Below are 26,205 nucleotides of genomic sequence, written 5' to 3'. Positions count from 1 at the left end.
GTATATCAGCAGAAGCGTGTTGGTAGGGAATCGATTTATTGTTTCTTTGTGAATATATTTGACTTTTATGGCAACTATGAGTGAAATGAATCGTAAAGCGCGCATTGTACACGACAAACAGCGGTGAATCCTTTACCGAAAGCCTTTTCTTGCAACTGCGCTGCATCAGTGCCGGAACGCTATCGATTACTTCCTGCTCATGAAGTAAAAATACACTGAGCCGAACTCCAGTTTCTCCCGAATAAACAAACCTATATTGCCCATGCCTCCTGTCTTTGCTGGTTCTCCGCGACCGCTCAGGCTGAAGTGGTAGCTTGCGAAGCGTGGACGAAAGTAAGTGGGCAGGAAGTTGGCGAGGAGACCGGCAGGCATGCGTCCGTCTATCGTCGCACTCTGTTCGAGAAGGTTCGCTTGAGCAGCCGAAGCCTCGGGAAGTCGCCCTTCTTGCACACGTTCTTGAAGTCGTCTAGGTCGATATGGTCGGCCAAGAGACAGCCGACGCGGTGTCCTCGAGACAACTTGTCAATCTGCGCACGCCGGACAACGATTGCAGGCGCAGTGAGCGTGGCACGTGACACGCTTACGGGACGCGTTATTCTGGAACATTGTTAATCCGTGAACCCGCTTAATGAGAAGTTCCGGTTTACTCGAAAGGACGCTTTCGTCCCGTCAACATCGAGATTATTGCAAAGACTCCTCTTATTTCGAACTCCGCTTAATTCGAACCAAATTTCGACACTCTTTGATCTCAGTATGTCGAGAGAGAGAGAAAGAGAAGACTACGTTACGCGTCCCAGATCCGGATCGCTGGTTTAAGTGGGTGGGTGAGTGGAGTGCATAATGCTACCAAGAAAAGAACAGCTGCGTAGTGGCGACTCCATTGACGCTACAGGAAAGGACGGCCCGTTGATGACATATGGGACTCACGTGCACTCCATTCGTGAGGCACACAAAGACAGAGTCCTGCGCCTCTTGGAATAAGTTTCTTTATTCTGTGGAGGACCTGAAGCATTCATGCGCTTCCTTATATTGTCTCCCACAGTGCTCGTAAAAACTCCACGAGTTAACTGTGCAGAATATCCAATCATCATAGCATCAGCAAGTAAACACCCACCACATCCTTGAACGTCCGTATTGGACTATTCATTATCTACAAAGGGTACTCCGCACAGACAAACAAGGATGAGAAGGGTAAACAACAAGGGCATTGCGTACCCTTCTCGTACTTGTTTGCGTGTGCGCAGTTCCCTTTGTTGATAATGACTGTCGAACTCGACCAACAACGCTCTCTCATAAAATTTGGCTGTTGATTGGTGCGGCTTAGCGACGGCCCATCGTAAGAAGCCGGCAGCCTGTCTTCACTGATGAATTACAATTAGAGGTGTGCAAATATTCGAAAACTTCGGACACCGGTTCAGATATCCTCTTATTCTATTATTCGACCGAATCAAATAGCATACGTTCAAAATTATTCGCAACGAATCGAATATGTCCTCGAGTTTTCGGATAATTGGCGCAAAGTTTGAATAAGGCCTGCCGTCTTTTTTTCCCCTACTATTTCAAAAACAGGGACCATATACGCCGCGTACCATGCTGCCGCGACCGGTATGCACGGGTTGGAGGGTTCAGTGCCACGGTTCGGTCTACTCGGATGGTGGTGTTCATAATCCTTATACATGGTCTTACAGATCGGACGACGGGGCAGGTCCCAGACATGTTCAGTAAACCCTGCCTTCATGCGTGACCTCAAGAGGCTTTGCCTCATATGTTGTTCTCTGAGATGTGCGGCTAGTTTATAGATAATCTTTCGTTATCAAGATCATAAGGCACTTTTTCTATGCGCATAACATGACAATGATAAAGTGCTGCGTCTTTTAACAAATACAGCTGCAACTGCGAAAGCAGCGTTTCACTGTTTCTCACGATTGCTCACTGAATATTTGCATAGCGAATATTGGTAAAAATCTTCGATTCGTATTTGATTCCATTTTTAGCTAAACTGTTCGTATTCCAATTGCTTTGGAAAAAGTACTATTTGCCTACCCCTCCTTACAATTAAAAAAAGAACAATCATTTTTAAACTTTCTTTACAACTGAGATTCTTGGCCTCTTTCGTACGGGGTGTCGCCAAAATTATAGTTTTCTTCTCCTTTTTCAAAATCCGGATGATTAGTAAATGTAGGATCACGATTGTTGTTTTAGTCAGGACACTGGCAAATACTATTTTTGTCAAAACGTTTGCAGTAGAATGATGCAAACTGACCTTTTTCATGTCTATCCTGTTAACGCGGTTTAATGCAGCCTCCATTATAAAGCACGCCTAGTCTTATGATGACCGCACTTCAGCAACAAAAAAGAAGTGCTGAATCAAAGCAGGTCTAAACCTTAACACCCTTCACAACTGCGAATCCCGCAATGTGGAGATAGAAGGTATGCTAGAATCGAAGCTGCTACAGTAACTCGAGGTAGCCTTGTCTCTTTTTTTTCCCCCTAAGTAACATGTAATTCCGCAGTGCCTCTAAGAAGAGAAAAAACCACCTCCGAGTCACACAAACCGATCGCAGGTAAGTAATAGATGGGCAGGAAACATGCTATTTCACAAATTACTAGTCCCTCAGCAAACACGATGGTATTAGTAACATTATACGGGTCCAACCACACTGTTCCTTTCGCAGTGACTTTATGAAAGCATTGCGACATGACAACAACTCACAACATTGGTTGCGTAACACCGACGACCTCAGTAATGACAATAGTTGAAAGGAAGCTTTTTATAGAAACGAAGTTTCGTACTTGCAAAGCCCCCTTGACATGCTCTTTGGCTTCTCTCTATCCACGGACATATGTATGCGTATATTCCACTACACGTTTATACGGCGCTCGAGTGACGACCTTCAAATGAAATATACACTGTCGTACAGAGTGAAGTATGACAGTGTGCGTTATGGGCGCAGAAACCAGTCGCGCTCACCCAAACAGTACAAACATAAGTACAAAAAAAAAACAAGCATTGAAGAGGCAAGAATATATTTCCTTCTGCATCTAGCTTGAAAAGGCATGGAACGGACGATGCGCCTATACATAAGGCCTGCTTCGGAAAAACAGAAGGTACATGTATGGCTCGTGCTTGTGGAGAAATTGTAGACTGCACGCTATATAATAAAGCGTTCCTTTTCTAATATCTTCACAGCGTACTTGCTCTCATAAGCAAACGCTAGCAGGTTTGGCAAGATGATGAGCCTAGCTGGCGCATACGTTTGATGTCAGTTCGCGGTGAACTGAAACTTCGGCTTCACAGAAAGGAACAGATAGACAAACCGAACACGCACTTCAAATATCTCTGGCTAAAAAGCGAAAATACCCATGACTTGTCTCACGAACTGGATTAACCGTTTTTTTTTTTCGTTTCTTCGTTTAGTTTCAAACACGGACAATATACAACCCAGAAGATCATATGAAACGTAGGGTCGACTTGAAGTAAGAGACGGTAGTCTAGCGGTAGAAAGCGCAGAAAAGTGTATAAGAACAGTGGCTTCCGATTCTCAGCTTTCATAACATTGGAACCCTAAGACAGTCCTTCGAAACGCTCTGCCTCAATAAAGGTTTTCTTCGCCATTGACATCACGTAGCATTAGTGTTGGTCTATACAGCTATTCCTCCGATTTCATCGAACCGTGGTAGGGGACAGACGTTATGGCGCATTATAATGGGTGATCCGGAGCAAGTTTTCTTGCCCCGCGTGTTTCAGTGGGTGATTTGGATTCAAATCCTGAGTTCTGATCAGACAGCGACGGATGTCTTTCTCTTTTATGGACTCGGAGAACTACTCGGGATCGCCAACAGGAATACGCCATTAGATAGTTTCGCAGCGTCATCTGTTCAAGGCTTGTTATGCGGAGACCACATCGCTTGCATGAAATGACATTATCGCATGACAAGCGGAGAACGTTCACGTGACTCATTGGTCACGTGACGTTGAAACTCGAGGTAACTCAATGTAACAAGGTTGAAACTCGAGTTATATTACATGTGAACACCCCTTCAACTTTCTATTGCAAGCGTCACTCTTCTCCATACGCGTGTGCATGTCAAAGTACGAACGTGCCGGTTACCTTGATCTCCATTGACGTGTCGTCATCAAAGCCAAGCCAGGCGTTGCCCCTGTGGACGTACGTCGAAAGGCTAGCGTCGTCGAAGTGCGTGTGGAGTCCTTTGTAGTTCTTGCAAAGCTGGTGGGGAGGACAAGGGCCCGGCAAGCAATGAATATATTAATAATTTGTTTGTACTACATGAACCCCAATTGTCCCGTTGTAACTCTACATCAATCCCTACCCATTACCTCCACAAAGGAGGAACGTCCGGAAACTCTTTGCTTAGTGTCCCGTCTCGCTGCTACAATGGTTAAAGCATCCCACTGATGAACACGAAGTACCCTAGATGGAATGCTGGTCGCGGCGGCCGATGCAAGCAAAATGAAAAGACTCCTCTATACTGTGCGATACTGGGACGCGTTAAAGAATCGCAGGTGGTCATCACCACCATCTGAGTTGATTTCACTGGAGTAGAAATGTAATTTGCATCTTATCCCGGTGTCGTGAATCCCCTGGCCAGGGTATTCTAACAAATTTCTCAAGCTGATCACTCTCTCTGGCTTTCGACCACCCCCGATCACCTTTTCTCTTTACCTTGGTGTCCACCATGACACCCTGATAGAGGGTTCAGTGCGTTACAAGCTCCATACATATCGAGTTTCTTACATTTTCTCGCTTAAAATTCCTTCAACTCGAATTCCTTCTCTGAAAATGACACACCAGATTGACGGCTATGGCAAAAGTGTATCAGTCGAAAGTTTAGCATTGATTGTAGCATGAAGACGGAGAGAACAAGGCACCTCGGAGTAGGAGAAGCCCGTGTCCACGCTGAACGCCAGGCTCCCCACGCCGGGGCTCGAATAGTTTGCGTCCAGGGTGTAGATGTTGAACTTGTACACGGCCAGCGATACGCTCAGGCAGACCTGGTTGTGGTCCGGGGACACCAGCCGCAGGCTCTCGGCCAACCTCATGGCGTTCTCCTGTACGCGAGAGGAAAGGCAGCCGGTTAAGTTCCATGAGCTTAGAAATAGCCAGGAGCATTGAGCCGCGCTGAGGTTCGACGGCTGAAGACTTCTTTCTAGTTAATGTTCGTATCATACGATGTAGATGCATGGGATACGACACTAACGCGTCCCTCCAATCGGTTCTTGAGTTGCGTGACAATCAAACAAGTCTTTCGGGTAAGCCTCGTTCCGCAACAAACGGTTGCTTTTGTGTTCAGACTCTCACTAGAACCTGTCTGCAGTTCAGGATGTGGATGTATACAAGTACGCAGTTAGGAAGCATTAATGAGAGTGCAAACACATCGCCCGATTGTGTGCAGGAACAGTGATCGAAGAACTCACCACAGAGTAGGAGCGCCGGTTGGGCGACGCAAACGGGTTCGGAACTGAAGTGCCAATAGTGTACACCCGCTGAGGGTCGTGGCGCAAGAACACCTTGTGCAGAGACCTGGGAGACGTGGTGTAGTTTTCAGATGCAGCGCGCAAAATACAGCGCGCTGCAGCCGCCGCCATGCTAAAACAGCCCAGTCATTCACCCAGCCTCTTTGTGATCACCCGATCGCCTTCTGACAAATAAGGATCACGCCGCACTCTGTCCACCCCGTGGCAACTGTAGAGGTGTCATCACGGCGGGTAGACTAGAAGCAGGCAGGTGCAGGGGCGAAAGGGGCCGCGGTTATACCATCGCCTCGAGGAAGAGTGAAAAGTTTGATCACCTCTGCCATGTGATCACTTCGTGGAAACTTCGGGATATTTACTCTGCAGTAGCGTACTGATACGCATATGGCACTAAAATTCTTTTAGCCGTCCGTTCTGTCACACTACGGGACACCTCCGATGTGGAAAATGAACGCTTCTATCGCAACGGGTGCGTTTCGAAAGCAAAGCATTTTTTTTTTTCAACTGAGCTTGAAGTTTGAAACTGAGTTTTTCTTAGTTTGAAAATTTGTGGCTACGGTCCACCTGTTTTTAGCGTTCTTACCGTCTTTATTCCAATTCATTTCCAACAATAACTGGGATATTACAGTTGCAGCCTATTTGCCGCCAGAATTGTCCTGAAATAAAGCAATTTGACCTTTATCTTTATCTTCAATTATTTTACCACAGGCCACGCCGGCTTTGCCCGGCATCTTCTCTGGACTGCGTAAATTGTCCCCAACAATATACTGCAGTGCAAGGAAATCGAAAACTTCAGCTAGAAAAAAGATACAATGAAATGGGCATTGGAAGAGAAAAGAAAACCACGAATAAAGTGCAGACTTTTAATTAATTTATTCGGAAACAAAGCCACACTATTTATATGCCCAGCGGCGTACATCGAGCACGTTTTGTTGAAAATGTGCGCTGTGTCTGCGATTTTCGCGCCTGGGTCTTCTCGAACCTGCTTGTTTATCGCAGGTCTCCTGCGATTATAAGGCGCATGAACTAGCCCTCCAGAAAGTATCGCTGCACAGCACAGGCGCAATTTGATATATGTCCACAAGGGCAGTATATATCAACGAACCCTGAACTCGGTGTGTTAAGATTAAAAAGCACACCCAAAGTGAACTGCTTATTCTCGAACATAGGACTTAATAATTGCGAAAAGTGCCACAAACCAGTTTCAAGAACTATACCGGCTATTCAATACGACTGACGCAAATAATGCAGTAAGAGCACGCTATTACAGAGAAACAAATGTCCAAAATTCTCGGACAAAAAATTTTGAAAACTGAAAAATCGTAAGATACTCTTAAGGAAATATTAAAGGTAGTGGTCCATTCTTCGGATATGTAGCAAAATCTTTCTTTTAAAGCGTTTCTATCTATCACATCGAACAGCCAAGACTGCCATAGAAAGCCAATGGGGAACGTTTATGACGATAACGAGAACGTTAATAGAAGAAGAAATTCAAGACTGCCATCGTGTGATCTGCGGATCTATTGATTCTTGTACGAGGGGGTACCCAAAAGAAACCGGACTTAATTTTGTTTGAACTTATTTGTTCACATTTTAAGCACACACCTTCAGTCTCCTTCAAAGTATTCCCCACTTGCAATGATAGGCTTGTCGAATCTTTCATTCCATTTTTCAAAACATTGTTTAAATTCATCTTTTGTGATGCTTGACAGTGCCTCCGTCGTTTTTTTCTTCACCTCAGCAACATCAGCGAAACGCTTTCCATTCACCTATATTTTCATTCTAGGAAACAAAGAAAGTAGCACGGGGCAAGGTCAAGAGAGCATGAGGGTTGAGGAATAGGGGTCATGCCATTTTTGGTCCAAAATTGTTGTAGAGAGAGGGCTGTGTGAGCAGGGGCATTGCCATGATGGAAAAACCAGTCACCCGACCGTCACAAATCTGGCCGCTTCCACCGCACACTCTTGCCCAATCTTTTCAAAACATCCAAGTAGAAAGCCTGGCTAACTGTCTGACCCTGCGGAACAAATTCTCAATGGAAGACTCCTCTCACGTCGAAAAAACAAATCAGCATTGTTTTGAGGTTTGGTTTCACCTGACGAGCTTTCTTGAGGCGAGGAGAATTTGAAGTTTTCCATTGGCATGATTGTTGCTTTGATTCAGGATTCGATTCAGGAACACTTCAGTTGTCCCCATAGCATCGTCCTTGTACGTCTTTCTTAATATTTCAAGAGTTTCCATTCAACTTTTTCCGAGCAAAAATCAGAATTTCACCGGCGCGCGCTGTTCACGAAAATCAGCCATTGCAAAAACGACATTCACACAAAACAGTCGTCACTCTAAAACTCTGCATAAACTAGTCTGACCTCCTTCAACGACGGCACTCGGCTTACTGGCTCTGGAATGTTCGTTCTATGAGCCCCTAGTGGCAAAACGCGGTACCATCGAAGCATTGCCGACCAAAAAATTTAGTCCGGTTTCTTTTGGGTACCCCCTCGTATAGTGAAATTTTATATGAAAAAATTGCGTTCATAAATGGTCTGCCGCTCAAAAATGCTTTTCTCCAGAATTATTTGGGTATGGACAATACATGCGTACAGGCACAAAGTGATTGAGTGCATGACTCAATAGTCAACACCGCACACAAATCCATCGCTTTCTTTTTTCTTTCATTTTGTAATGCGCTAGGTAGATAGTACTGAGGTATTATTTAATCTCTATGAAGAAGCGGGACGGCAACAGGCAGTCTTCCCTTGCCGATTACCACCTGAGGAATATTGCGTGCAAGTTTTCTTTGAACGAGCAAATAAAGCTTCCTTTGAATTTAAATTTGAAATTGGAGGAGCAGCTACGTATTAGCACCTGTAACAGAATTCAAACTACATAATTCGCGCGATTGTTTCATGCATATTTTGATACATACAGCTTTCTAATGGGAAATAGCAAGTCGGAAGGCGACTGTGAATGCAAGTAGCAGTCCCAGCATACGCCTGCCGTGGTGCTCACAGCTCATGGCTTCACACTTATCGGCGAGTGCGCGACATTATACATCGACGCCAAATTATCGCGTGTACGATTACAGTTGGAAATAAATAACGCCTCAACGCGTCTCATTCGCATCTCTATAATAGGACAAGTTGTTCGCCTCTGTATGCAGGAATCAAATCTACATAAGATGATCAGAGTCTGGGCCTACCCCCCCCCCCCCCCCCCCCGCTCCATCTCATCATAAGCAGCGAACCGCCGCAGGCAGCTTCATGATTTACCCGCAATGCCAGACGTTGGGCTTATAGAATATGATAGGCTCCCCCCCCCCCCCCCCCGCCCCGGACACACCCACAATTATTCCTTTAGCCCCCTCACGGCGTTCCATTTAGTGCCCGAATAATTGTGCGATTTGGTATCATCATTCTTTTTGCCAGCACCATTATCCGAGCCATTAGATATCAATCCTGATGGTTTCCTACAGAGAGAGCTCATGCGACTACGACAAGTTGAAACAAGAAAAAAAAAAGAGCCTTTATTTGCTCCGTCTCGATGAATTAATTTAGAGCTCTGCGCAGGATATGCCATCTGTAAGGTATACCCAGTGACTTTTCTTTTCCTTTTCTATATGCGAGAATGCAAAGAGGGAGGGGGGCAGATGGAGGCGTAAACCTAACGATCTCCAGAGAAGTCTTCCGCGCGCAGTGGCTTGTTAAGAGTGCACTGCCCTCGTAATCTGTTTGTTAATGACTTTTCCCCATTTACTTTTTATCGCTGCACAAACGTTTCCTTCCCAGATGGGCTTTATCTTGCCCTACACCTACAGTTGCTCTATTCATGTGGGCAGACGAGGTGTTGCCAGAAGCGAGAAACTAAATCGCACCATTCAATATCGTCCATAAAATATAACGATAACAGCAAGAGCATGGCCAAAGAAACAAATTTGGTCGTAGAAATCCTACGTCCGCCACTTACGGTGGCTTGGAAATGAAGCGATGGTGTTGAGGAATAAGCTTACCCGACAAGTTCCGCCAGGTTGGCTCGTAATAGCCCGCTTGCGGCGAAGAAGTCCATCAGGCCGACAAAGTGGTACCCCGGCAGACTGCCTTTCGTTTCCTTAAATAAAGAACACGCGCATTGTGAAGCTAGAAATCTACGCTTTCTAGCATACAACAGCTATACAACAGCTGTATCTTACCGGTACTCACCAATGGGGGAGAAACGTGGAGGCTAACAAAGAGGGTTCAGCTTAAGTTAAGGACAACGCAGCGAGCTATGGAAAGAAAAATGATAGGTGTAACGTTAAGAGATGGGAAGCGGGCGGAGTTTGTGAGGGAACAAACGCGGGTTAATGACATACTAGTCGAAATCAAGAGGAAGAATTGGGCTTGGGCAGGGCATGTAATGCGAAGGCAAGATAACCGCCGCTCTTTAATGGTAACGGAGTGGATTCCAAGAGAAGGCAAGCGTAGCAGGGGGCGGCGTTCTCACTGTATACGAGCGGATTGGTTGGGGACGACGGGGGAGAGGGAGAGGTCCTGGTGTTCAAATGCTGGCCTCCGCACTGCTTCTCTCTCAAAAAAAGAAAAAATTACGGGGACGCTTAAGTCAGCCTAAGATTGGAATGCGTTAGCATTACATTTCACATCTGTCGCAGCTTCTGTTGCAACTAGTGTGTGTGCGTGTGTGTGTGTGTGTGTTTGCGTCTGTTTAATTGCAATTTTCGGCCCATCAACCGGCAAATCCGGAGTGCTAGCTGCAGTAGCAGGCATCCGCTATGACGGTTCCTACAATTGCATATATTACATTTTTTTACATTTATTTCTTCTTTCTCTCTTTGTGTTTCTGTGCAGAAACTAGGTTGTTCACAGCTCAGTGGGAAGGTTATAATGACGTCTGAAGGTAAAGTGGTTTCTCTGAACCAATCAGCGAATTTCATTTAAAGCGGACATCGGCGGGGTTTCGATGGGACAATTCTAAGGCTATCGCTTTAACAGCCCCCAAACATTTCGGCTTCCCCTGGGACGAAGAAGTGATTGCGACAGATGTGCTATAGCGTCCACAGGCTGCCTATACACCACTATAGACTGTCTATAGACTTTCTAAAGGAAACTTTTTGGGGATTAGGAACATCTCTTTGCAGTGGACCCTACGGGAGAAACTTTCTCTTCAGGAAGTCCCTCGGAGAAAATCAACCACCTCCGGAAAAAGACACTTCAGGGAAGCCGACATGCTATCGTGAAGAACCACAAATTTAATGCAGGAGAAAGATGAGTGTTTCCACCCTCACCCGGAACATCATGGCGTGCGAGCGGGCGTCGTAGTCCGTGGCCAGGCTGAGGTCGAAGGCGAATCCCCAGAGGCCGCGGGCCTCAAGGAAAGACTGCGCCTTGGTGGCGAAGACTGCCGGCACCGGGAAGTCCGCCACCAGATTCTGCACTTGGCCGGCACTGAGCACCAGAAGGACACGAGGACCCATCCTGGTGCGCTTGTCCTTGCTTACCAGTGCGCGCCATGAACCTTTCCCGAGAAGAAAAAAATGCAGGCATTCCGTTACGCGCCTGAAGTCAAGGACCCTCCTCTCCATTGGGCGGATACCACTGTACGTGACTGTATAGGCCTACCGCATCTTTTAGTGGCATCAAACGTGAGATTCCAAGGACCATCACGGAAGATGGGGACAGCAGGGTTTCAGGTAGCTCACCTCCAAAGCATTCAGATGGAGAGGTACTTCAGGAACCCTCAACTACGGCGCCTCGATCTCTGCCTCCTTTCACTACTTCCTTCGTCTCTTTCTTCATGGTTCCGGTTTCACTGTCCACCGAGAATGATACAATTACTGCGCCAACTGCAGTACCCGGGTGTGAAGCCTGCCGCGGCGGCCGCGTTTCGATGGAGGCAAAACGCTAAAAGGCGCCCGTGTGCTGTGGGATGTCAGTGCGCGTTAAAGATCCCCAGGTGGTCAAGTTACTCCGGAGCCCTCCATTACGCCACCTTTTTCTCTCTCTTTTTTTCCTCACTCCCTCCTTCCTCCCTTCCCTCACGGCGTGATTGAGGTGGGCACCGAGAAGTGAGACAACTACTGTGCAGTTTTCTTTCCTTAAAACCAACTTTCATTTACAGCGGCTTCCTTTTATCACGAAACATTTGCATTTACACTTGCAATGCCGACGAGATCTGCCACCGTTGTTACAGCAGCTAGATACAGTGGCAGTTGTGAATTCAATTAGGCCGCGCCTCTCCTATCAGTCCTGTGAGTGGGTTGAAGGTTGCGACTGCCCACGGCGTGATCTTGCGCACAGATCGCGCCAGTTGCTGCAAACGACATATCGCATGTAATCTGCTGTGTCTTTCCGCACGAGGAGAAGACAGTTCAATCAAATGTCCTTGAACGCGTTCGTGTGGTTGTGTTCCCCACGATGCGAAGGTTGATCATTTGGTTTCTACGTGTGGACTTTTGAAGCGAAAAGCTTCGCTAGGCTAGTGAACACCGCGTTTCGCGTGAGCCGGAGGCCGGATTTGCCAGTTCTGCGCATGCGCAAAACCGAGCGACTTTACGCACGGCGCAGGTGGCCGCCAACCCCTTGATAAAAAAAAGAATAAAGGTAAGCACAGAAACGAGAAAAAACAAGAAATAAAAAAATTAAAATATCAGAAATAAAAAAAAATATATTAAGACAAAGTGCGCCAGGAAACTCTCATAGCTCGGTGGACACCCGAACCGCACCGTAAGGGAAGGCAAAAAAAAAGAAAATTGGTTTTAAGGAAAGGAAACAACGCCTGTCTCTCTCATATCTCGGTGGATACCCGAACCCAGAGCCCGAACCGCGCCGTAAGGGCCTTAAGGAGAATGAAATGAAATGAAAATTGGTTTTAAGGAAAAGAAATGCCTGTCTCTCATCTTTTGGTGTACACCCGAAAGTAATGGACACCACAGTACATGTCTCTAAAGCAACCTTCTTGGACAGGTGTGGAGTATCTGATTTCGCTTCGGCGAGCGCGGCTTCGGCCGCTTATCTGTTTTTTGAGCAGCGTCCGCTCCGGCGGACGCAGTTGTTGCTGCGACGCGCGTCTTTTCTTTCCTTCTTCTCTTCCCTCTGATCTTTTAATTCTCCTCTGTCTGCACGTGGCAGCGGTGGTGGCTTGGCTCGAGCCAGTAAGCAGGCCCGTGCAATTTCCTTTTCATCCTTCTCTCAGTCACAACAACAACAAAGCAACCTTCTAAGACAGCACCACATTCACTACACGAGCGTCTCCTCCGCCTCCGTACAGGCAGTGTGAGGACGGCCGAACGCCTCCACCGTTATCGTGGTGGTTCCAGTGCATTGTGCGCGAACTGCGACAGCCATGACGTCAAACCAAGCGTAACTGAACCTTTTCGTTTGTGTATCCAGGCTTAACCACAGCTAAGCCACTGCTAATTTTTTTTTTTGTAGTCACAACGCTGTGTGCTTTGGCTTAGCTTGTAAGTTCATATTTCCGAACTTTCCTCCAGTCGCCACTGAGGAAAGATCACGTCTAGTTGTTTCACCGTGGTCAAAGAAAACAAAGTGAGGGAGAGTTGCGATATTTCACTTGCATGAATCATCATAGTTTATTCAAGGTCGCGATTCAAGTCTCCATATAAAAAATTATCCACAATTAAGATACTAACCTGCCGTAATATTAAAAAAAGTTTTACGTTGTCGCTAAAAAAGTAGGAAAATGAAGTCTGAATGAAACGAACACCTTTCGTGCTCCTTAGTTTTGAACATTTCCTGCGAACTCTCTAAAATTCAACTCTCACCTATACGAAACAATCATCGGCAACTACAGTGGAATTGCACAAGCGCCCACCATAAAGGCATTTGCGGGAACATATTTAAAGCCTGTAAGCAATGGGACCGTACACTTTGCAAATGAATGTCCCTACGATGACGCAGAGCGAGGTGTTTTTTTTTTTTTTGCTTTTTTGAAAGGTACAAGATAAGAATGACGGCCTACCTTTGGAGGCTACTTGAAAGGCCTTTCTGTTAGCGTTGTACTCCACGGCGCTGTAAACGAGGAAGTAGCTACAGAGCGCCGGTGGAAGGGGTCCCGTGTAGGCTGGCCCCACGGAGCAGTAGATCTGCCCTCCTGAAACGAGAGCCGGTTCATAAGGCCCCTGTGCAAAACGAGAATTACGAGTCAAGTTTCGTTTACTGTGTGTAGCACTGCGAAGGTAACGGAAGGCCGCATTAGAGGGGATTAAGGTTTCCTTCTTTATTCAGACGGGAGACTCGCATTTAGAAACTAAGAATTAAGGATTGGACAAATGTTGTCTTCTAAAGTACAGTTCATTCAATCAGTGGCAACTCTGTCATCGGCGGAGTTGGCCTGCCGAGAAACCCAGGTGGCCTACCGGCCATCTAGGTCACGTGACATTGTAACGTCATCGCAACCTGCCCACTGGATTCTGAGCAAATTGCACCGGAGCAGGTGGCAGTTAAATTATTGGTCGCGGAAGGTTGCTCGGTAAGAGCAACCTGGTTCTCACAATCTCCAGTGGTGCATCGGTTAACCGCTGCGCCACTGCGCCAGGAGGGGTATGAGGACTCCCAGTGACCTATGAATGTAAACAGGAGAATGACCAATTAAACGGGTATGTGCACCCCCCGTCAAAAGTATACAGCGCAAGGGGTTTGCTTCTAAGCTTAGCGAGGCCTCTTAGCACGTCTAACAGTCCAAAGCTTGGGAAAACTAAGGACGCATAGCCACTCCTCTTTCGAGAGGTTACGGTCGCTGAGTATACATAACGAGCCTGACCGCAGGCCTCACAAGCAAACAGCTTGGACTGTATACTTTTGACGGGGGGTGTACATGTAGGCAGAACCTATGTGACGGAGGAGGAGTACTTGAGTGGGAGGGCTCTCTAATAACATCGCATTATACTCTTATGGCTAGGTTAACCCTTATCAAAATGGTCTATAGACTGTCTATAGACTTCTTATAGACTCTATTGCTTTGCTATAAATATTTCCTTTCGTCTATTCATAGTCTATAGACTGTCTATCGACAAAAGTCCGCCAAGAGTTGTGTTGTGTTGGGTTTAATGGCGCATAAGCAGGCTATCATGCGCCAAGCTCACTAAGAGTGTATGGTCATAAATGAATAGATTGCCTATAGACTGTCTATAGGATGTTTATTGCCTATTGACTTGTGTACAGGATTTCTATACAGAAAGTCTATAGATTTCATAGGCAAAAGTTTATAGACAGTCTATAGACTGCGTAAGGAAATGTTTTGTAAGGGAAGCCATATGCGATGGTGAAAAAAAGAACAGTGTCCGTTTCTGCTAAGTGATACAAGAAGAAGGCCCCAGGCCACTGAAGGTACCCATTAACGCTACTCCGTCATGCCCATAATAAGTGTACACTCAAGTTTTTTTTTTATCTTACTCTCAGGGAAAAGGTGAGTATGCTGTGAAAAAAGATTTTCTATTTATTTCGAGATCTGGCCACCAAATAGGAATGGTTGAAGGGTGTTTAAAAGTAAGATAAGCGTTAATTTAAACCACGTGGTATTTGCAGCGACAAAAACCTCTTTTCGGAGCGCATGCGCTGTCTTATGAAATTTCTTCTACCCTAATGAAGTCAACGATAGGGACATATCTAGGCAGGTGGATAAACGGGTAGAGGCCTCTTCCCGAACTCGTGGTCGCCTGCACACAAAAGTAAAATCATCTGCATCCTTTCCCTGCCCATTTCTCTCTCTCTTATCATTTTTTTCCCTCCAAGCCTGGATTCATCTGCGAATACCGGCACAGATTTCCGACACACATCCCTTACGAGCTGTAAACAAATCTGATCAGACCTTCGTACATCGGACGTGTTCTATGTGCAATATTTTGCCAATGCGCTCATTTCCCGCTTTTTCTTTTTTTTACGACGAAATCGCGTGATGGTCGCCAGCTTTATTTTCTATCTTTTAGAGCTAGGGGGGGGGGGGGGGGGGTTAACGGGTTAAGAGATGTTGGTAAGAATACCTTCACTTATCGCGTGTACGTCCGTCACCAGTCCTGACGTTGTCGGCTCTCCATTCGGCCTTGTTTCTTCATCCAGATCTTTCGAAGGATCTTCTTCCTCGCTTCCTGCGTCGTCGCCGCTCATCGAATCACCGCCGTACTCCTGTACAGTGGTCGCCGCTGCAAGGTCATTTACCTCGACAGCAGTAGATGTAGCTGGAACACCGTCGCTGTCCGCAACTCTCATCGCAGCATCTTCGTCCGCATGAAGCGGCTTTTCAGGGCCAGCAGATGTTGAGTCACGACCTCCACTACTGGAGCCTTGGTAGCTCTTCGCCTTGTTCTCTAGGAAATCTGTGAATTCGTGCGCAATGCGGTCTAGTTCCCGTGACAGATCGAAGAGTTCAGTTTCTCGAGAGCCTGTAGCCTCCGGCGTAGAACCGTCCTGGTTGTCTCGTTGTGAGTACAGCGTCGGTACGGCTGTCGAGGATTCCTTGCTCGCATTCAGCGTGGTTACCTCTTCCGACTGGGCGACCTCTTGAAAGGGCTCAGTACCGGCGCCAGCGTTGTCAGTCATGCGGTACCGACCCACACTCTTTGTTCGTGTTGTAGGGGACCAAGCAACAGTGTGATGGGAGTTTGTGGCCCTTAGTTCAAGCAGAGGTCCCTCATTAGGCTCGGTTGCTGTTCTTGCCGAGCTTTCACCGCCTTGAGACAAGATAACTTTGACATCTGATGCTGCTGAACTGGCTAGTTCATTTTCTCCTTCAGTAATGCCAGCTTCTGTCCTTCCCAGGATTTCAGAGACAAATAGCTTCCCGGGCGAGACATCAACGGTGAAGTTTGCTTTTCCCGTCACATCGTCAGCGCTGACTTCCGGGACGTACGTCTGGGGACGGAGGGGCTTAGCATCTGTGTTCGTTTCTCTTGCAGTGGACAAAAAAGGATGAGTAGCGGAGTCTTTCGCAAGTGGCCGCTGTTCATCATCTGATACTGGTGAGGAACTCTCCGCGCTCAATGAAGTTCCTATGATAGCATCCGATGCATTCGTATGAACAATGTTAGGCAACGAACCTGTTTCTGATTGTCCTGACCTGGCGTCTGCAAGAGAGCCATTTACATTTTTTGTACTTCCTTTGTACTTTGCGGTCTTGGTTCGTGGCGTAATTTCTTCATCGTCTTCGGCAGTAGTTGTGGGAAAGCTTTCCAAACCGTGCCTGTCAGACATACCATTGCCAGAGACAGCTTTAACAGTGTGATGTCCGGGGAACAAAAGACTATCGATGTCACTGAGTCTGCCTGACCGCCGTGTATTTGCCTTGATGTCCACAACCTCACCAGTGCCATTCTTGTCTGGCTGAACAACCACAGCGTTGAAATCTGAACCGATGTCACGGGAACGCTCTTTTCTCTCCGAGAAGGAAAATCCTGCACTGCTCGCAAAGAGCCGCTGCCCTTTGGCAGCGATCCCTCTTCTAGGCAGCTCTAATGGAAGCCCCATTTCCGCGGCCGAGAGGTTAGAAGAGTCCACGTCGGACGCCGACGGCGCTGGTCTCCTTTCCTCGATCCAGTCGACGCCATCTCGAAAGATAGCGCTACCTGTTTCCACATGCGCCTTCACCAGGTCCAACGCCTCGCGTGGTTTTAGATCGTCCCGTCCGTAAGAGGTTCCAGCTGCCACCAGTACCTTCTTCCTCCCTTGCACTCCTGAGCCGCCCACCGTCGCGCCACTTGAGCTGTTCTCAAAGCTCTCGCTTCTCCGCGTCTGGCCATGACCGCGCACTTCCAGAGGGGGCTTCTGGCTGACCTCTTCCCCAGTATTGTTCCCTAAGCCTACAGTTTTTTCCAACCGCGTTGTGCTGACGTTGGGCACACCTTGGTGACTTCCTCCTACGGGCGAAGAATAGTCCGTTAGAAAAGTTCCCTCATGAGTGTGATGATGATGATGACGCGCTACTGTGGGGACTAGCGGGTTCTTGTAGCGGCTTGCTGCTTCGTCCGAATCGCTTGTGATTCCCCGAAATGACGAGTTCGAGGCGAGGCCTTCGTGGTGGTCGAAGAACGCCTTGATCTCGTCTTGGGGCGTTGTCACATTTATCCCACGGCCATTTGCAATAAGCGTTTGACTCGAGGCGAAGCCGTCGTGGTGGTCGAAGAACGCCTTGATCTCGTCTTCGGGTGTTGCCACACTTATCCCACGGCCATTTTCAATCGGCGTTTGGCGAAGGCGATCCGACTTGTTGGCAACGTCAGGTGTCGTGTACTCGTCACTCCTGCCAGGCAACAGGTCCGTTTCGCCGTCGCTGAAGCGGTCGTCCTCGGGAGTGTGTTCGGCCGCGGCCTTTGTCGACGTCGCCACCGACCGGGACGCTGTCGACGCCGTCGACGCTCTGCTAGAACGCGACGTCGTCGTGGTGGTCGTCGTCGTCGAGGAGGTGCCCCAGCGGCCGACGGCCTTCTTCACCTTCTCAAGAAAGCGAGCCCACAGCTCGTCGGCGCGCTGCCGCGAAGCATTCCCGGGCAGCGTCCAGTTCTTTAGCACGGACAGCAGTATACGCCCTCTGTGAGGCCTTTCTGGAACGACAAACGACAAAGAAACCCTCGCATATGTGTAATAATTAGGGACAAATATAGTCGTTGACGGCTCTTTCAGCGCCTCAAGTGACACGAAGATTGATTTATTCATTACGTTCATGAGGGCTGTCATTGTATTAGAGCGGGAACGTTAATAGATTCTGATATATAAAAGATTCACAATAATGACTACTTGATTTCATCATTAGATACAAACGTTATAGAGGAGACAAGAAAAAAAATCGATTGCACTGGTCTGAGTTCTCAGAACCTGTAAGGCAAAGGCACACGCGGCAAAAAAAAGTACACAGCTGCACACAGCATGCATTAGCTATAAACACTGTAAGATGTGTAGTTGATGCATGGTATCTTTAGCCATTTATGTTAGTTGTTTAATTTCACTGTAGGGAGATTACGCTCATTAAGATTTTACTCAAAGAATTCAGCCATACATTCAGTTATGTTCTTTGCATGCACTAACAGTATGATTGAGCGATAGGTTAAACCGAAATTCGATTGCCTGTCACGAAACGAAGGCAAAAAGCAGAACGAGAGGGCGGGCCGGGGCTATGATTTAGGAGGATTTCGGCAGAGTGTTAAGCTGCTTTTTGACAGCGGGGTTTAAGAGTATGTTTTAAAATACTGGCTAGAGCGTGATCGCATAGTTAGCAACATTTGAAATCCTCATTTTTTTTTAGCCTGGCCCAATTTCCATGTACCAGTGTTTTCCTGGAACAGCAACATTCATTACAGGCATCGCTGCGCTGGTGCTTAATGCACTTGATTGAAATACAACGAATATGGTTAAGAACCATCATGCCAGTTCTCCAGGCACAAGCTTGAACAAGCGGTACATTAGTTGGAAGCCTCAGTCTCCTGACTTATGTTTCAACAACAAGGTAATGGTTCAGTGCCGTACACTTTTAGATGCCAGAGGAAATGGTGTTACTGTCTTGGAGCCAGAAAGAATGGTTTTTCAGTTTCCCATCAGTCGTACTATAAGAACAAGCCTCAGACAATATTCTAGCCTTGTTCATCCATTCACCGAAACACAACCGTCAACAGCTGAGCAGCGTTTTGACTTTCACGGTTGAAATAAATAAATAACAGTAGTGGTCATTACCGTCACTTCCAAGGCCGAAGAGGTCCTCTGTAAGATAAAATGGGACCGTCCGTGTGTTAAAAAAAATAGAGACTAGACCGGCATAGCGCTGACACACAAATTATGTCTTGAATCGTGTCGCGAACAGTCCCTGGCCAGAATTTCGAATAGCTGTTTATTTCATTATATCAAGCGCCCCTGTTTGTTGCATGTAATTTAATTTAGGTGTTTATTTTGCTGGCCGCTATTTTTTCTTCTACTCCTCGCATGAACTTAGTGCTTCCACGATGTCTTATCACTATTCCTGGTTCAGCTTAACTAAATTCTTGTTGAGATGGTTTGGTTTGGTTTGTTGGGGTTTAACGTCCCAAAGTGACTCAGGCTATCAGGGAAGCCATAGTGAAGGGCTCCGGAAATTTCGACCCCCTGGGGTTCTTTAACGTGCACTGACGTCGCACAGCACACGGGAAAAAATTCTTGTTGAGAAACTGCGGAAGCACAGAGATATCGTCCCGCTAACTTTATTTTATTTTTGTTTATCACATGGATGCCACAAGGTACCCACGTGAACAAAAAAAATAGCGGGCACCTAGACAAGCCCCAGCCTGGTTTCTGATAGCACAAGGCGCTTATCGAGAAGTTTGTCTTCAGTTACTGTTTGGTGACGTGACTTTCGTACATCACTTCCGGTTAGTTACGTCCCATGGTATGTGACGTCACATGACATGACATGCTTGTTATAACCACGCACCACGTGTCCTGCTTAGACATCCACCTCATCATACACACCGACCATGTGTGACCACGCGACCATATGGTATGTGACGTCACATGACATGGCATGCTTGCAACGACCACGCATCGCGTGTCGTACTTCGTCATACAACTCATCATACACATCGGCCATGCGTGACCGCGTGACCTGACACTTAGCGTCGACCCAGATGTGACACCGCGGACACCGCCAAACTAGCCAACGAGCTCTTTATAGTGTCACGCATAAAAAACACAAGAGTTGGATGTAGGGGCGTATTCTCTCTCAGATGCTCTTGCCTCGGCCTTGTGTCCAGTATGCCTAGATTGCACGTTTAATTAAAAATGTTACGTTTAATCCTTGATCAGCTGTATCGCGTGACAAAATAAACGAGGTTGCAGTGGTTCTAAGCGTACTCACTTGTTCTGCTTGTGTTAGAGAAAATTCCCACAGCGAAAATCACTGAAGCTGTTAAAGCAACCACAACACAAAGCAGTAGCGAGACCTTTCCGCGTCCAGACCTGGAATTAGAGGCAGGATGGAAAAAAAAGCATACGTGTTAACTCGAGGCCATTAAAGCATTAATTAGCGTGCATGCACTAAAAGGTGCACAGATGTGAGTCTCAAGTACAAACTGCCAGTCGCTTCTTTCTGCTGTTCCTTCAAACCTAATTGTACGTTTCCTAACGGTTTTCCTTATGAGAACTTTCTTTCTTCGTTCACTCCCTCCTTTATTCCTTCCCTTTCGGCGCGGTTCGGGTGTCCACGGAGATATGTGAGAGTTACTGCGTCACTTCCTTTCCTCAAGAACCAATTTTCAATTTTTCACCTCCGTAACATCCTCACCACCTTCCCTCCCAACCTAGTTGCCTCCCTGCCTTGCAAAGCATATTAACGAAATTTAATCAGAAGTTTTACTATACAACGTGTTTCACCCATCACATGTTCACCAGTATGGAACAGGTCTTTAATAAACCGGTCAACAAACACCCGCGGGTCACAAGCGTCTGCTTGAGAAACAGAAACAGAATAGAATTGCTTTCAGGATCGGTGTACTGTACAGGCCTTGATACACCAGTGGACATTGGAAATTGCTCGCTAATCACCACATACGATGTTTCGAGCATGGCGGCAGGTTTGGGGGGAGGGGGGGGGCGCATTTATGACAAAAGAAAAGCCTGGGACACGTCTCAGTCAAGGTGGACACCACAACCGTTCTACCGTTCTACCAATGTTGGGTATGTTCACTTCTCTCTTCAGTTATTTTTTCTTCTTTGCTGTAGACGTCACTAGCTTATGATCTACTGCTGATACCATGCAATGGTATGATGACGTCACTCAGGAATTTCGTGCCACGGACGGCGTATTTGGTGCCAATCGGAGATATAATGCTGCTGGCAACGAGGAGCCGACACGCGCGGCGCTACCCTCTGTCGGAGACAGCGACCCCCCCCCCCCCCCCCCCTTCCGCCGGCACATGAAAATGATTGCTGGCTATCGCCAGCCTCGCTCTGACGCCATGTCCACACCTCTCCCAAACCTGCACGGATGAGGTCCACTAATGTCGCATGACCGCTTTGGGCCCATTCATGGGTGCATTCAGATACCAGCCCACCCCTTCTGGCCGGCAGATGATTAGTAGAGTTTATATGAAGGCAAGAAGCAACAGCGCAACAAAGACTGCAAGGAGCACAGCTTCGGCACATTTATACACACATGTCCACTGAGCGTGCTGTGGCAGAGTCGAGCGGTTCCCAGCAACCTCAATTATCCTGTATAGCTCATACAGTGCCTGGCACATCATATTACTGCGCAGCGAAAACAGAGCCGTCAAGGAATGTGGACAGTGTGCAATGTTCCTATCCACCCGTAGTATTCCACTCGTTTGCATGTTGGCCCTCACTTACTTGCTCTCCTTGGGCATTCTTGAAATTTGGTGCAGCAGCTGCTTGACAAGGAAAATAGGTGTACCGGGCCTCCGCAGCTACGAGTGCGGGCCGAACGGCTCTTGTTTACCGGTGAATAGTGTGAAAGATGGTCACGTGATGTTCTACCAGTCGTCTTCGTCTTTTTGGCGTCCTTTTTTATTGTTTTGCCTTGGTGTCTTAACTTTGTCACCACTGTTGTGTGTGTTATTTTTTCTAGTCTAGCCGACCATAATTTTCTTAAAATGTATCGACCTTACTAAACTGCTGACCAGATAACCTCATCGTCTTTTATTTTTCTGCACAAAATAAACAGCAGCAATCGAAGGCAGCGAATCAGTATTGTGTTATAATGTCAAAGCAGAACGGTGGGCCTAAAAATTAACGTGCAGAAAACCAAAATAATGTTCGAATGCCGAAGGACAGGGTTAATTGAAGAGACATGGGAGAGGCCTTTGTCCTGCAGTGGGCGTAGTCAGGCTGATGATGATGATGATGATGATGATGATGATGTCAAAGCAGAAGCATACAAGCCGCCGAGGTACTGTCCAGGTGATGGTGTTCAGGTCCACATGGATTATAGGCGCAGAGATGGCACGTTTTTGAAAACACATGCGCAAGCATCATCATCATCTGTTTTCAATAGGCCTGGCATTAAGCATCGATCTATGCCATCGCAGCTTGCTGCGGTGCTTCGGGGTGCCGACGTCATGGACAAACACCACATGAACGTTCCGTCGTAGAGTGGGACCGTGCGGTGTTCCAGGGACCCAAGGGGGGGTCTAACACACTTGCCATAATAAAGTTTTTATCTCTCTCTCTCTCTCTCTCTCTCTCTCTCTCTGAACAGCGACACACATTACTCGTGTGGCACAGACCCACTTAGACAAATCCTTATTAGCCGGCGGTGAACGCTGAATTTTTCGTTTACGACATACATGAGACTAGGGAGACCTCGGTACTGTCAAGCATACAAAGCCCACTGGCAAACGTTGTACGATGCGGCTATGCTGCGTAAACGGAAGCTAAACTGCACATTGAGCCAGAGATGAAGAGGGAGCTCGCAGCGGGTGAATAGCAGTTGGCCGCGTGCAGCGACGAGGTTTGAGAAGGGGGAGACTACAGTTTATCGCATTGAATCGGCAGGCAACTAAGCCTCGTTACAGACTGACGTACACGCTGCGAAATGAGCAGTGGGATCCATCGATGGTTCGTTATACCTCGTAGTAGAAAAATTTTATTTCGTAAAAACGAGGTATCAAGCATATGGGTTTTCATGGGAGCTTCAAAGAAGAATCGCTATTCCTTCGTTATGTCCATTATTTCGTTACAAAATGTTTTGCTATAGTGAGGCTAGACTCTATATAGGTGAGGACTATGCAAAGGTAAACAAAGTTGGCGTCACCGCTGAAGGATACCGCAGCCGAAAACTGCCGCGAGCGTTCAAACTTTCTCTTCAGACCAGGTTGAGCCAGAAAGTGGGTGGTCCCGAGGACCTGCATGTCACATGATTAGGTGGCACTGGCCAACACTACCAAGACAGTTCCTTTAAGGTTGCGCACTGGACCATATATGACTTAGTGAGGACGATCTCACTATGCCGAGGGGTATAAGGAAAGGGTGCGGTCGTCACTTCCTAACCAGAGCATCGCATGCATGTTGTTCTGTGGACTCCTCGGTACTCCTGGCTCTGCCAAGGGCCCTCTCGGCGTCGCCTTTCTCGTTGCGTGGCTGTTGTTTTATCAGCGCAAGAAGGGTGGAAATGGTAGCACAGTCCAGGAGTAAAATGGCAACTCGGTCAGTTACCTCGGCTGCTGAACGCTCCGCAACTTCAGAAGCAGCCGCTGAAAAGTGTGCTCGGCTTCCTTCGTCGCTTTTGTATCTCAACATGCCGCCGAGTTCAGACGCTTATATTTTTTTCTGTCAGGCAGCGGCCTCCGTGTCTCAATACCTTCACTGCTTGACGCTACATAGTCCTCGCCTGCTCTGCAACGGCCTTAGCAAACATTCGCGACGCAGTACGAACGAATGAACGATGCGGATTCAATTCTGGGGGCGACAACCACGTTTTAATGTAGGTAAAACGCAATTTTTTTTTAAAGAAAATGGCGTGGTAACAGCTGAACGCCATACGAGAGTAGAAACGCCTTTCTATGTACAAAGGCTTATTCAGCATCATGGCCTTCTTATATGTTTAAGCAAAGTCATTAGCTGCTGATATTAATCTACTGAAACGGCCGAGGGCCTCAGTCCCTGATAAGTTTACAGCGAGAAACAGTTCATCGTGTCGTTTGGTTTGGTTTATTGGGTTTTAACGTCCCAAAGCAACTAAGGCTATGAGGGACACCGTAGTGAAGGGCTCCGGAAATTTCGACCACCTGAGGTTCTTTATCGTGCACTGACATCGCACAGCACACGGGCCTCTAGAATTTCGCCTTCATCGAAATTCAGCCGCCGCAGCCGGTATCGAACCCGCGTCTTTTGGGTCAGCAACCGAACGCCGTAACCACTGAGCCACCGCGGCGGGGGCTCATCGTGTCGTAAACAACAAGACATTCCACATTTCATACGTTCGAACTTAGTGTGGAAAAGGGTCTAGCGGAAATACCTAACGATGGAGCACTTGTGAATTAAGCGGTCTCGGCGGACGTGGAAAGCCTGTTTTCTGTCCCAGACCAAGGTCTGTTCCTCGTTGCACGTGAATTTATCAGAGGTAGCGACTACGGTGTCGAAAGTTCTTATCCGAGAAACTGCGACACAGAGCCACGAATAAGGCATAGAACGATTGAAGCATGGAGTAGGTAGGAGGTGTCCACAATAACTTCTATTCTTTATTTTTGCTGAAAGAAGGAAAAGGCACAGAGATAAAGCTGCACCTGCACAGAGGTCGCCTGATCGCAAAAGCAAGGGGACAGAAACGGCGTTTCTTGTCGCTGTTATTCACGTGAGGAAACATTCAAGCTTGTTGTGTCTAAAAGAAAGGTACCATCCCTCAACACTTCCGCTTTCGTGAATGCCTTTGTCATCCGTGTTAATCGCCGAAGCGTTGAGCGACTGTGGTGCCAAAAGAAAGAGAGCGAGAGAGAAATGCTCACGCGAACTCGATAATAGAATCACCAGCAAACTTTGTTCGTGTCCCCAATTACGTCACAGCTGCATGAAGACCATGCCTCAAAGGATCTTCGGTCGCGAGTGCGCTATACGAATGTATAATGTCTGAAAAACGCCCAAAGCTGCCGTCGGCTGTTGTTGCAGAGCATCCAGGCGTGTACAGCGTCAAGGACAGACAACGCGCTGTCAGCTGGAAGGAATGCGACATTCGCAATAAAAGAAGCATATCGTTGCACAAGATTTACCGTGACATGAGGCGATGGAAAGTGAAACAGGGCAGGCTGGTAGGCTCAAATGGCTGAAAAACGGGCATCTGTCGTTATCCGCTGGAATGTATGCCAACGACAAAGGGAAAATACCCGTAGTGAACTGCAGACAAAGGCATTGCTCACGACCGCCGACACATCTTGATAGCGCCAGTTCCTCTGCACAGCGCGTATCGAAAGCACCTTATCTACAGCGGGCACCTCTGCGTACCCTTTGCTGTTGGCTTCGTGTGCACCAGCACGCTGTTCAGCCCCCTGTGTAGCACAGATGACCGTAACATGTCGCGCCATCTGGTATCATGAAAGCGAGAACAGCCACACATGGGTACATGGTATGCGCACTGCGACTTTAATTATAGCCATATACAATACAAGAACGAAGCGGCAAACGCCCCTGAGAGGAGTCCCTCCAGCCAATGGCGTGGACAGATTTTCATGACGTCATGGTTAATCCCCTTGTACGTCATGAAAATCGGTGGATCTCATTGGCTGAAGGACATCTTTTGAGGGGCACCTGCCACTTCGTTCTTGAGTTGTATCCGACTGTAGCATGTTTGACCTTTACAATATAAGTGTCCTCGTTTCGATCGTCATAACCAACAGCCCAAGCTCCGGGGCCGCTCACGGCGCTTGTGTCAACTACTATTGTTTGGGGTGTGTCTGCCAATGGCGGACGGTTAAGACACTTTGCCGTGTAGTGCATGCTGTTGAAGCCACATCGGAAATGATTATAGTGTTTGCCGGCTTGCTCTTTCTGCTCGAACGTATTTCCTTTGTGCAGCCCTCTACGACGAGAGAAGTTTTGTATTAACAGCTCGGCATTTTCACTCCGTCTGCACGTATCACCCGTTTGTCAGAATGGCCGTCACCTTACAAAGAGAAACCGGAAGGATCAAAGAATGTTTGCTTTGCTCTAGTTAATATAATACGAAGGTCTGGAAGCGGTGAGAGGGATGCGAAACAGAATCCATACCTCTAATGGATTCTGCGCAATCCTTCATTGTAATCTCGC

At 47.4% G+C, this 26,205-nt stretch overlaps 1 protein-coding gene across 1 annotated transcript; it reads right to left on the bottom strand.

Moving 5' to 3' along the window:
- Positions 1 to 178: 178 nt before the first annotated feature.
- On the bottom strand, positions 179 to 21,815 carry LOC149363747 (uncharacterized). The gene is made up of 12 exons (XM_089569977.1): positions 21,799 to 21,815; positions 20,312 to 20,412; positions 19,159 to 19,185; positions 17,601 to 18,035; positions 15,483 to 17,504; positions 13,463 to 13,594; positions 10,770 to 10,999; positions 9,498 to 9,595; positions 5,438 to 5,543; positions 4,892 to 5,071; positions 4,113 to 4,229; positions 179 to 527 (listed from the first exon to the last, which is right to left on the bottom strand). The coding sequence occupies exons 1-12, from the start codon at positions 21,813 to 21,815 to the stop codon at positions 381 to 383; spliced, it is 3,612 nt and encodes a 1,203-aa protein (XP_089426103.1). The 3' UTR covers positions 179 to 380.
- Positions 21,816 to 26,205: the final 4,390 nt, after the last annotated feature.

The sequence above is a fragment of the Amblyomma mixtum genome, chromosome 2 (assembly GCF_055824585.1).
Source record: "Amblyomma mixtum isolate Tamu chromosome 2, ASM5582458v1, whole genome shotgun sequence".
Taxonomy (NCBI): Eukaryota; Metazoa; Arthropoda; class Arachnida; order Ixodida; family Ixodidae; genus Amblyomma; species Amblyomma mixtum.
Note: the sequence above shows the minus strand (reverse complement) of the source record. Positions and strands in the feature narration are given on the sequence as shown.

Coding starts and splice junctions, on each gene's coding strand:
- LOC149363747 (XM_089569977.1), bottom strand. Junction 18,036..19,158: donor CTTCGGCCTTGGAAGTGACG/GTAATGACCACT, acceptor TTGTCGTTCCAG/AAAGGCCTCACAGAGGGCGT. Junction 9,596..10,769: donor CGCACGCCATGATGTTCCGG/GTGAGGGTGGAA, acceptor TCTTTATTTAAG/GAAACGAAAGGCAGTCTGCC.